Source organism: Oenanthe melanoleuca, chromosome 6 (assembly GCF_029582105.1).
Source record: "Oenanthe melanoleuca isolate GR-GAL-2019-014 chromosome 6, OMel1.0, whole genome shotgun sequence".
NCBI lineage: Eukaryota > Metazoa > Chordata > Aves > Passeriformes > Muscicapidae > Oenanthe > Oenanthe melanoleuca.
In genome coordinates, this window is record NC_079340.1 from 19,573,512 (window position 1) to 19,585,635 (window position 12,124).

Here is a 12,124-nt window from a genome sequence, read left to right on the forward strand (position 1 = left end):
GAACATTTACTATTCAACAGATGCTCTAGTGGCTTGAAAATGCAAATCCTTTTGTGAATTTGGAGTAGCTTGTATGTTCCTACTGATTTGTAGAACATAAATGATGTGAATGTAACAGCAGTGTGCAGTATGTATTCCTGCCATGAATTCTAAATCTTATATACAAATGTTTCACACCAGGTAATTACTATTACTACTTGCCATGGGCAAACACAAAGCCAGTTGTAACGTTGACTTCTTTTTGGGAGGACATAAGTCATCGATTAGATGCTGTGAATATAATCCTAAACATGGCTGAAAGACTGGTAAGACATTTAAAATCTTTCTTTTTCTGATTGGCTTTTCATTTTTACTCTTTTTCATCTAGACCTGTAATCAAAAAGTGACATTTTGAGCAAATTGTGGATATTTTGTGATACTTTCTCTCTTTTTCTCTTAGTCAGAATTAAAAATTGCTTGGTGTAACAAATGGCACTGTTAATCATAGGCCTGCATTTTAGCAAGGCTCAATACACTCCTTGAATCCACAGGGAATTCCCATGGGAAGGAAGACTCCTCAGTGTTGGTTAGGAGTATGTTGAGTCTGTGGGACTGTTTGCATGTTTTGTTAAATATAGTGAGGGAGAGCATCAGAATAGTCCTGTTAAATAAAAACAAAGTTTAAACATAAGTCTTTTGTTTGGTTTCGCCTTTACACAGATGAATAAATAAGATCAAAATCTTGAAACTCCTACTGACCTTAAACCACAATGGAAGTTTGTAAGTGCAAATTCTTTTCTTTTAAATTCCTCAGCAATCCAACTTAGCCAACGTAAAATCAGGAATGCAGGCTAAAGTGTCTGAAAACCAATTAGCTGAGATGTGGTTGAAGCTGATTGATGAACTTACAGAAGATATAAGGTAAAAGAATTTTTTTTTAATCTCTTACATTATCATTCCAGGCCTGCTCAGAATCTTCATTATTGCCTCTGCTAAGTCAGAAAACAAAGTCTGAGGACTATAAAACTGACTAATCCCATGAATTGACCTAAGAACTGAAATTCTGAAAGTGGCGAAATATCATGGATATTGCCAGTCAAATAATCCGTCTAGTTGTGTAATTCTCCATTATCTCAGGATAGTTTTATTACTGACAGTGATAAGACCAAGCAGCATCTCTTAAAAAATATCTGAGGGAGGACTGTTCTGAAAATGAATGTTAGGTCTCTCTGCTGCCTTTCTTCCATCTACCTTTCTTTAGAATTCCTCATGTGACTTTGGATTACCTGTACTTCAATGTTATTTCTGAAACTGAAGTGGGAAGAAAGTCTAGTACTTTACTGGTAAGCCCAAAATAAAAAAGTCAAAAGGTATGCAGGGATTATGGGCCATAAAGATAAAATTTTTGAATAAGCTTCTAGTCAATGTCTGTATGTAGGGAGGTGTTCAGAGAAGGCAACAGGAGTCAGCATTTAGAGTTTTAAAAGAGAATAAATTCTAAATAGAGAGCAAAGAATTGTATGAGAAAGAGACATTAAAAAGGAGGTATTGAGATGGGAAGAGTAAACAAGTGGGTCATAAAACAGCACAGGAAAAGGAAAGGGAAAATGACAGAACAGTTATTGTCCATAAGAGGAAATAACAAAGAACATGAAATGAGAGAACAAACTCATCAACTTGTAGAGCCAATATAAAAGCAGAGAAAAAACAAACAGTGGAGATCAGTGTATATACTAGCAAAGAATTACATGATAGAAAGCTTGCACAAAAATATAAACTAATAACTTCATAGAATGCTGTGATTTGAAAGAAAGCAGAGAGAAAGGGCTGACCAACCCTAGGAAAGTAAAATGTGAAGGGCAGACTATTGTCACATGGAGCCATCTAGTCAGTGTGGAAACTTCAGGTCAGTTCCTCATTCTGACATGTATTTGCACTGTTATTAATTCTGACCATTATTTTATAAAGTATCACTCAACAATTATGGAGCAATAACACTCAGATACAACCACCAAATGAACTTCATGTTGCTCATGGAATACAATGCTCTTTTTGGGTTTTTTTTCCAGCAAACTCAAAGAATCTCTGTCAAAGACTTATCTCGCCTTGTTGAATTCATAGAAGATTTTTCCTTGCTGTGCTAAGGTTTAAATGAGTCAGGAGTTTGTGAGAGTTTTCAGTGCACTACTTAAACATGAAATGATGTGACTTTCTGAAGGTTTTGATCTGGTACATTTGATAATGTCTAAGTAGCTCCCAGGGCAGACAGCTCTTGCATGCAGATTAGTAGAACTAACTGTAGTGTGTGTAGAAGACACAACAGTCAGTATCAAGGTTTTACAGAATCAAAACCCTTAAAAGTTCATAGCAGGTCATTAAATGTAGGTCAGAGAAGAGTTGGTCTTTTCAAACTAGGCAGTGTCTTTGGAAATTTTTAAACTTCTTTAAAAGTACATTAAAGACATTTTAATGAACTTTGCTAAAGGGATACAGCCATTGGTCTTTGAAAAGCTGCCTTTGCCTCAAACCTCCTCTCATTCTTCTGACAGAATTGGACAGCACTGTCAGGCACATGGTGTGATTTCTTGGGGCTGTTCTGGGCAGAGGCGGGGCTCAGTGATCCTTAAGAGTCCCTTCTAATACAGGACTCTAGGATTTCTTGGTTCCATTGAATAGTTACTCTGCCCTCTGCTGACTCAGTTCTGTGTCACAGATTTCTTTTAGACTTCTTTGATTTTTTTTGCCAAAGGGTTAGATAAATCTAGTCATACCACAAGCCATATTTTTATATTGATTTTCTTAGAATATACAGTTTCTAGTGAATGAAAGGAACCTAATCTTAGTTTGAATGCCAAAACTGGTTTCAGTTTTGAGATGCACATTTTGAGACAATAATTTTTTTACTGTGAATATACAGAGAAATGGATTTTCCTTGGTTTGATTTGCAACAATTACATTAAAGCAAACACTTCAAGGTGTTCTACCTTGGTGCTTGTTATGTAAGCACAGCCTTTCCCTTGCTTACTATAAATGCCTTGTGAGGTGAAAATCTCTGCAGAAATAGATGCAATAGCACTGTTCCAGTGGTTTTCAGTCACAGGAAATGATGGCACACTCCATCCATTGCCACTTGTTTGCATGTCTGCATTTAGAGTGTAGCTAAATAAAATCTACTGAGATGATTAACCATAACAAATATTCTCTTTTCAGTAAACCATTTCCCCTCATAGAAGGCAAATCTAATATAACAGTCCTTGACACCCAGATAGAAAAACTGCGCCTCAAGTCTCTCAAACAGATTGGAGAAGCAGCAGCAAGGATGAGAAATGAAGCTACTGATGTGAAAGCCACTCTGACAGAAATTGAGGATTGGTTGGATAGATTACTGCAGCTGAGTGAAGAGGTTAGTGCTTCACAATGCTGGTGATTGGTTTAGCAGTACTGGTTAGTTTAGCAATAACTAACACAATTGGGTGTAAAGTTCACTGCTGATCAAGCAATATCTACTTTCTGTAGAATAGTAATTTTAGATGCTGTGAAAGTAAACATTCCCCTCTGTAATCACAATTTAGTTAAACAAAACTCACATGTTAGCTGTTCTCACTGAGAATGTGTGTTGGGTAATGATCACTCTGTGATTGGTAGAATAGACCCTATTCTGTTTAAGTGACTATTCTGTCCTTTCTTTTCTTTCAGAGTTGCAAGTCACTTTTCTGGTTCAGAGACTGCAGGGTATAGGTTAGAATTCCACAGATTGTTAGTCATAATAATCAACTTCTAACAGAATTAAATCTGCTTCTGTGGATTTTTTTTTTAATTTTCAGCACTGTTTTCTGCTATCCTCTTGGCTGTCTCATAACTGGTTTTCACGGCATCTTAGAAATGGTTTTAATTTTGGTTGTTGCTTCCTCTCTGTAGAGCTACAGATTTAAAAAAAAAAAAAAAAAAAAAAAAAAAATTAATTGGCCAGACTTGCAGCTAGCTCACAAAGGTGGGCACAGAACTCCAAAAAGGTGGTTTCTGTCTTCTGCTAAAAGACTTACAATGACATACCCTTAATGTGCAAGCATCACAAGCACTTTAATATGTAGCAGGTCAGTCCAAAGCATCAACCTATGGCATCCAGTCACTATCATCACCATGATGGAATCAAGATACAAAATGTCTCTAGAAAACTTTATAAAAGATGTAAGGATAGGTTTTTAAATAAAACTTGCTTTGCTTTCCAAAAATCTCAGTGGTATTTTTTTTGGTTTTTTCAGAACTATACATTGGTTTACTTGCAAAACAAATCAATTCCCTCTATTTATCGTAAGTTTGTTGTGATTCATGACTCTAAATGATACTTGTTGACATAAACCCTTATTTATGTTTCTCTTTTCTAGATTAGTTTACTGATCTATTAATTACTGTCTTTAACTCTCCTTTCCCCACAAATAATCCTCAGCCACAAAACAGTATGCCTGATGTAATCATATGGATGATCCGAGGGGAGAAAAGACTGGCCTATGCTCGTGTTCCTGCACACCAAGTGCTGTACTCCACAACAAGCCCTGAATCATCTGGGAAATATTGTGGAAAGACCCAAACAATCTTCCTAAAGGTACTATTTTTTTCTCCTCATATAAGGAGAAATAATTAACTCCCTAAATTGAGATGCCATCTGACATGAGTGTGAAACATGCAAACAAACTATGAACGATGAGGTGTCAAACTCAGGACAGATTAGAACCCAACTGCATATAGCTTCTTCAAAATATCACAGAATTTTTAAGTTTTTCATAAGCCAGTTAGAACCAGTATTGGCCCCTATCTCTGAGACTTTTCTAAAAGAGCTCAAAGTTGTGATAGAACTTTTAAAGTGTTACTGGAGTTGGTATTTGGGGATTGGACATGAATGGAAACTTTGAGAGAGAATAATAAGTTATTAATCTAAGTTGACATTTTATTCAACTGAAATAAACTTAACCAGAAGAAAGCAATCCGACAGTAAAACAATAGCACTTAGAGTTTGTCATTTTTCAAGTAGTTATATTCATTAATGCCTCAATGCAGACAAGCCTGTATCTTCATGGTTTTATTCAAACCCCCATTGATTCTGCTTTTACTGAACCATCCCTGCTAACATCTGCATTTCCAGCATCTCCCAAGAAGAAACTCAAATATCAACATTGAAGTTTTAAGTTATTGTCAAAACTAAAAACTCATTGCTGAATGAAACTTGGGAGAGAATATACAGGAGCAAGGATGATACTACTGTTAGTGTGTTTGGTTTTTATATGCCCTAGGTGGGTATCATTTAAAGAATGTTTTCCTTCTGAACCACTTATTATTGGCTTTTCAGAAAAAGCAGTATAGGAAGAGATAAATAAATATTTATTGGTGTTCATATCTCTTTGTTGCTATATATCTTTTACTGAAAGCTATGATACTTGCACAACATAACAAAGAATAACATTTTTGTTTGTGTGCCAGTACCCACAGGACAAGACGAAAGATGTCAAAATGCCTGCAGAGCTGCGAGTTAACATTTGGCTGGGGCTCAGTGCAGTTGAAAAGAAGTTTAATAGCTTTGCAGAGGGAACATTCAGTGTTTTTGCAGAAATGGTATGTCCATCTTTGCTTTCTTACTTTAAACTTGGATGTGAGTGTTGGGAATTCACTTCAGTTGGAGTTCTTTTGAATTTATTTTCATGCCAGACAGAAAAAGAAAGTAGTATTGATTATAAGGAAACAAGTAGAACCCATTCAAGACAATTAATGATAAAATCTATTGTGCCTACCAGATGAACTTCAGCAGACCAGATTCTGAACTGGTTAGTCAGGTACAAATCTGGTTAACTCCAGTGGTTTAAAATATGTTTATTTTAGATTTTTATCAGTGTAATTAAGATTAAGATTAAGATCTAAACTATTATGTTTTGGCATGTGAATAATCCTTTTTTTAAAATTGCTTCTTCGCTTCTACAAATTATACTTGATTATGAGTTGTTTTGCTTAATAATGGTTCTTTTGTAGCAGTGGTAAATTTACTGTTGCTGACAAAAATGATACAATACTATAACATTTCAATGAGAAGAGTTAACAAATTCAGAATGCAAATGCTTGAAATAGTTCCCACAGCATATAACAGAGGTTTTGAATGGTAATTGTAAGTAGCAGGTGTGTTTTATATGCTGCATCACTTAATGGTGAATATAATCCAGTATCAGCTAATACAAATACATTTTTACACTGTTGCACCTATGCTGAAATATTTAATAGTGCTATACTAAGTCACTAAGTCACAATGGGTATTCAAAGCAATTGTTTAATTGCTACTGAATGTCTCATTTGTTGGTCTTCAACAATCCAACAATTTTATAGGAACAAGGGCGGAAAACTCAAGACCATCATAAACTACAAATAATCCCAGGAGGAGAAATAGACTGGCTGAAATAAGAATCATGCCCCTTGTAGCTACTATGATTAGATTTTGATTCAGTTCTACATGTTAGAAAAGAAAATATTTTAAATTGAAGGAGATCTGAGGTGGAAAAGAATGACAGAATCATGCATTTAGGGAACAGAAGGAACTTCTTTGAATAATGTAACAAAATTTTATTTAAGAGAGCTTTAATTTTGAGAAAATTTTACTGTTGTTGTAGGGAGGCATTACATTTAGAAGATTGTTTACTAGGCAGCACAGAAGAAAATAAAAGAAAGAAATTGAAGATGATATTGCAGAGTAATATGGAAAGGAAGTACTTAATTTCAGAGGAAGTAAGCTTATTGTAAAGTGTTTCAATTATAATAGTTACAAAAAGATTTTTTTTCCCTCCTGAAAAGTGAAACACCTCCTGAAAGGTGTTCATTATTCCTAAATAATTATTGGATTTTTGCTTTCTTCCCACACAGTATGAAAATCAGGCTCTCCTTTTTGGAAAGTGGGGTACCTCAGGACTTGTTGGTCGCCACAAGTTTTCTGATGTTACAGGAAAAATCAAACTGAAAAGAGAATACTTTCTACCCCCAAAGGGTTGGGACTGGGAAGGAGAATGGATGGTTGATCCTGAAAGAAGGTCAGATTTTTTTAATTTTATGCAGGTAGTAATAAAGGCATTTGTGGCATTGAGTAAAAGCTTCTCTCCGTTTTATTGGCTGAGAAAGGGATTTTAAGCTGAATGTTCCAGGACAGCAAAAAACAGCCAATAATCAAAGCTAGTTAATAGTGCTAAAATTAATATTAGCTTTTTTTAAAAGTAAAACAAAACAGGCAACAGAAAGCAAGCATTCATTTCTAAGAACTAGCTTATGGTTTTGCAGTCTCCTTGTTATGATGGCTATATTGCTTATATTCTCTGGGTCTCAGTGCTTCATCTTTTAACTAAATAATAATAGTGTTTCATGCCTGGGAAGCTACTACAAGACTTACATGTGTCAGTGTGAGATTCACAGATCCTGCTGTGAAGGTTTCAGAGAAGACCCTTGGTTTGGTGAATCTTCCTTGGATAAAAACCCTGGCATCCTATATACATCTGCAGTTCATGCTGTAACTACACAATTACAGCATTTACATGGGCATTCACAAATACTGGATGCTTTTTTGTGTTTATTTAATTAAATTTTGAAAAGTTCCATTGCCATCATTAATCAACTGAAAGGTTATTTCTCAAAGTGACTCAAGGCAGGCATTGTTCTCAGTAGAAGGTGGTGCCACGTGGCAGCTCCACCCCTGGCAGACCAAATCCATGAAATCTCAGTCCTTCCTCAGCTCTAACAGGTTCAGTCTTGCTCTGCCAGAGGTTTTCAGCTCTGGAGCTGTGCCAGTCCCTCTGTGTTGCCACATTTTAAACCAGACTGGGAACCTTATTTGTTTCATAAACAAAAACCAGCAGGAGAAAGAGACTGTTTTCTTTTTTCCTGTAAGAAAATATTTTAAAATTCTTGTGCTCTGGCAGTGAAAAAGATACAGAACTGTTGCTATAGAAAAATTGTGCAGGAAAAATATGTGCTATTATTTGATCCACTTAAATATTTTATCAGTTACAGGTATGAATGGATGGGGGTTTGTTTATATTAAATCAATAGCTTTTTATTAATAAGATGACATGAAGAAATTGCATCAAATCCTGTTGAAATGCATAATTTTGCCATGCAGCTGCTTCCACTGAGATGATCTGTGGCTCAATTTGGCCAGCAAATGGCAGTGTGGAACACACTTTGGTGCCTTCTGAACCACAGTGAACCACCAAAGGATAGCAAAAGGCTTTTATCTGATTTAATGTTCTCCTATTCCTTTAACTTGCAAATTAGAAAAATATTAGCCAGCTCATTTATTGCCTTGTCAACAGCATAAATGGAAACAAAAATAAGTACATTGCCAAATTTTAATGCATGCATAGATGCATGTGCTTTAGAGATTCATACACAATCCATGTCTCCCACACTTAAAATTTTTGCTGTTTTTCTTTTTCCAAGAGGATGTATTGAAAGCAGATCCTGAATAAAACAGCAGTTAAAAATTCCTCCTAGTCACTCATATTTATGAGTAATGTTCCTCCCATTGCTTGCTGCTACTGTTTCGTCAGTGTTTTTTTCTAAGTTTCCTTCGTATAGCTGGACAATTCAGAATACCCCCATGTGTGCACAGTCTGTACTATGTTTCTGTATGTTTTCTGTAGTGAACTAAAATGGGTTTTATTTATTATTGTATTTTCTTTGGACATGCAGTCTGTTGACTGAAGCTGATGCTGGTCATACTGAGTTTACTGATGAAGTATATGAAAATGAGAGTCGCTATCCTGGAGGGGAATGGAAAGCATCTGAGCAGAGTTTCACAGATGTGGTGAGAGTTACATTTTTCACTGGATAAGTAAAGGCTTAAGAGAAGGCCTGTTATGTTTTGCTACACAGTGTATTTGCCCTACTAATGCAGAAAACTGTTATATTTCCCTTACATAAAAGAATGGAGAAAAAGCCCCACCCCCACGTGAATTCACATGTCCTTTTGGATGGGTGTGGGAAGATGATGCTTGGAAATCCGATTTAAACCGAGCAGTGGATGAACATGGTAAGATTTGCTGTTTATCTGCTATTAGGACAATCTGCTGTAGTTCATAACGAAGGAGGACGCATGTCAAAACTGCAGCAATATTCTGGTTGCCCTATGGAAAAATACCAAGGAAATACTTGGACAAAGTTGCTTAAGGAATCAGATAATATGGCATTGAGAAAGTGTTCAGTCTGCAGCTGTTTCTATTTCCATTTTAATGAATTAGTAGAAGCAATTAAGGTGTTTTTAGAGAAGCCAGAAGCTTGAGACCTGAAACCTCTGTAATTGCACCAAGAATACGTGGCAAAGCCAGGTTTGGGCCAGTCTGTAATTTTCCTGTGAGCCTTTGGCCATAGATGAGTCACCACATAATGAACAAAATGAATCAGGAGGTCTGGGGATTAAAGGAAGTAGGGAGCTGGTTTATGTTGGTCACTCACCACACAAGTGTAGGAAGGGTTCCTGAATTGCTGAGAGCAGAATAGCAGCATTGTTTGTGGGAAAGGAGCCATGCAGGACTGATCAGGATAAAACATTGGTTATTAGGCAATTCTGAAATTAAAAAAACCTTCAAAATCTTTCTGTGAAGAGTCAGGTGCTGCTAGACAGAGATTTTCAGATTATATATATTACTAACATGATTGGGTTAGAAAATCTTAATATGCTTATTGCTCTCAATAAATTAATACTGCTATCATCACAGAAAGTTGTGATATAAACAAGCTCACAAGACCATAATTTGGATTCTACAACAATAGGAAAAAGTAGTCACTGTCTCATAGCAAAATATTTACAGGACATTGGTTTGATGGTTTGAAAACAAAATAAATAGTTTTTACAAAAAGAGAAGATCATGGCAGATAATGGGAAACCCAAAATTTTGCAAAACTATAAGAAATTTTTGTTTTGTTCTAAACCAAATGAAAACTCTTGAATAGTTACTGCTTCTAAATAAAAAAAATAGCTAGCTATTAGAGTAGAATAAAATGTTATATTTATCTCGAGTACTGTTTAATTGTCTTAATTGGAAGGAGTTTGCAGTAAGTTTTTAATGAGATGAATTTAAATTAAATTCTGAGTCTTAGATGCTTGGCAACTGAATTATACATAGACCAAAAATACAGTAACAGACTTACCAGTTCATAAAGTTTTATGATCAGAGTTCATGTGGTTAGTGTTCCTTTAAATGAAAAGCTACTGGAGTCACAAAAGTGCACAGAGCATTTGACTCTTATTTAAAATTAAGGGTTAGATTTTCCTGCAGTGAAGTGTGAAAATGCAATATCAACATCTGAGAAAATAAAAATGCAAAGTAAAGAACTTGAAATCTATTGTGTCTGTTTTAATGTTGAGATTTTTATTGCCACATGTATCACAACACAGCATCATTATAAAATATCATCAGTGGTCCCCTGGCTATTGGGCTGATTTGTCTAGAATGTTGAATAGTCTTGTGTGATGGAGCTTCATCCTCTGTGGGTGCAGTCACTCTATTCCCCATGATTCTCTTCTTTGTATCTCACTTGTATTTTGTATCAATTCTGTTTTAGGGTGGGAATATGGAATTACCATTCCTCCAGACACTAAACCCAAGTCATGGGTTGCTGCAGAGAAAATGTACCACACACATCGACGACGAAGACTGGTGCGGAAGCGTAGGAGGGAACTGTCTGAAGGAGTGACAGCAGGAAGGGTAAGAAAAGAGAGATCCAGTCAGGGGCTTGCACATTGTAAGAGTCTGAGGTTTTTGGTTTGTTGTTTTATTTTTAAATCTGCATGCGACTACTCATTACCGCAGTGAAGAAAAAAATGTAATACCAACCAACAAAAAAAATCTGGAACAACATTCTATATTTTCATTTTATTCCCTATCTTTATCTTTTTGTACATTGATGTTTCTAGCTTTGGTTTATGAGGGGGTTTTGAGGCCTGTCAGAGGAAATGCTGTTTTTTTACACTACAGTTACACAACAATGTGGATAACAAGAATTTCTATCTTCAAGGGAAGATCATCATATGAAGATCAAGAAGGATGGGAATATGCTTCCTTGATTGGCTGGAAATTCCACTGGGAACAACGCAGTTCTGATACTTTCCGTCGAAGACGATGGAGGCGAAAAATGGCTCCCGCTGAGACACACGGTGCTGCAGCTATCTTTAAACTTGAAGGTGCTTTGGTAAGGGACAGTGTCAAAAACATCCTTCAAAGGCCAACCTGGTAATCTGCAGTAAATAAACAAATATATGAGATATTTTAGCCCCTGAATTGTTAAACTAGTGTATAACTGAGAAGATAATACAGAGTATATTGTTTAAATTATTTAGTCGGGAAGGGATCATAAAAGTTGAGGTAGAGATTCTTGTATTATTACTATTAATATTATATATTTTTATTACATAAGAAATATTATATATCGTATTCTATATGTTTTTTATTTTTTAAATCTTACTTATTACTTTATTTTTAAAATTATTTTTATTTTTGCATTACGTGAGATTTACTAGATTTACAAATTACTAGATGGGCCTCCTGTAAGTAAAGTAAAAAGATAGCTCAAGCTTTTCACGCATGTAATTTAGATATTTTAACATCAGCACGAAAGACAACAGGCTTGGAAAAAGCTGCCCCTGATGAATATTTGCTTGTATAAGCAACAAAACACAAGAAAAGATAGCAAAAAAAATCCCCACAAGAAAAGAAAATAAAGTGTTGGAGAAGCCAGAATTTCATGACACAGATATATGAGCAGAATGCAGTTATTCCTCAAATTTTGAGATTAACACAGCCACAAATAACCTCTATTTACCAAAATACGAATTGTAGCAAATAATGTGAGAAGGCTCCTTTGTTTGTATAAAATATGTAATAATTCTGAGTGTATAGCATTAACAAAACTTCACAATTTTTTCTTGGTTTCTTTCTCTTTTTTGCATCAAATGTTGACCAAGTATCCACTGATAGCATTTTCTTTCTCCATTTAATTTTCTTTCTCTGAGTTTAATAATTCCTATTTCAGTTTTGTTTACAGCTATAGTTCCTGGGCTAGTGCTGGGATAAAACCTTAGAGCAGATCTCTGCCACAGCACAGTGCAGAACTGTGACCTTTCCTC

The 12,124-nt window shown here is 35.5% G+C and overlaps 1 protein-coding gene across 3 annotated transcripts in view; it reads left to right on the forward strand.

Moving 5' to 3' along the window:
• The window catches only part of MYOF (myoferlin), a 64,262-nt gene that overhangs the window by 32,465 nt on the left and 19,673 nt on the right, over positions 1-12,124 (forward strand). For all 3 annotated transcript variants that reach the window (XM_056495070.1, XM_056495068.1, XM_056495069.1), the window contains 10 exons: positions 181-305; positions 794-900; positions 3,190-3,382; positions 4,427-4,582; positions 5,455-5,586; positions 6,877-7,040; positions 8,692-8,806; positions 8,926-9,031; positions 10,564-10,706; positions 11,017-11,190. In XM_056495070.1, coding sequence (XP_056351045.1) covers positions 181-305; positions 794-900; positions 3,190-3,382; positions 4,427-4,582; positions 5,455-5,586; positions 6,877-7,040; positions 8,692-8,806; positions 8,926-9,031; positions 10,564-10,706; positions 11,017-11,190 — 1,415 coding nt within the window. The remainder of the gene's footprint in view (positions 1-180; positions 306-793; positions 901-3,189; positions 3,383-4,426; positions 4,583-5,454; positions 5,587-6,876; positions 7,041-8,691; positions 8,807-8,925; positions 9,032-10,563; positions 10,707-11,016; positions 11,191-12,124) is intronic.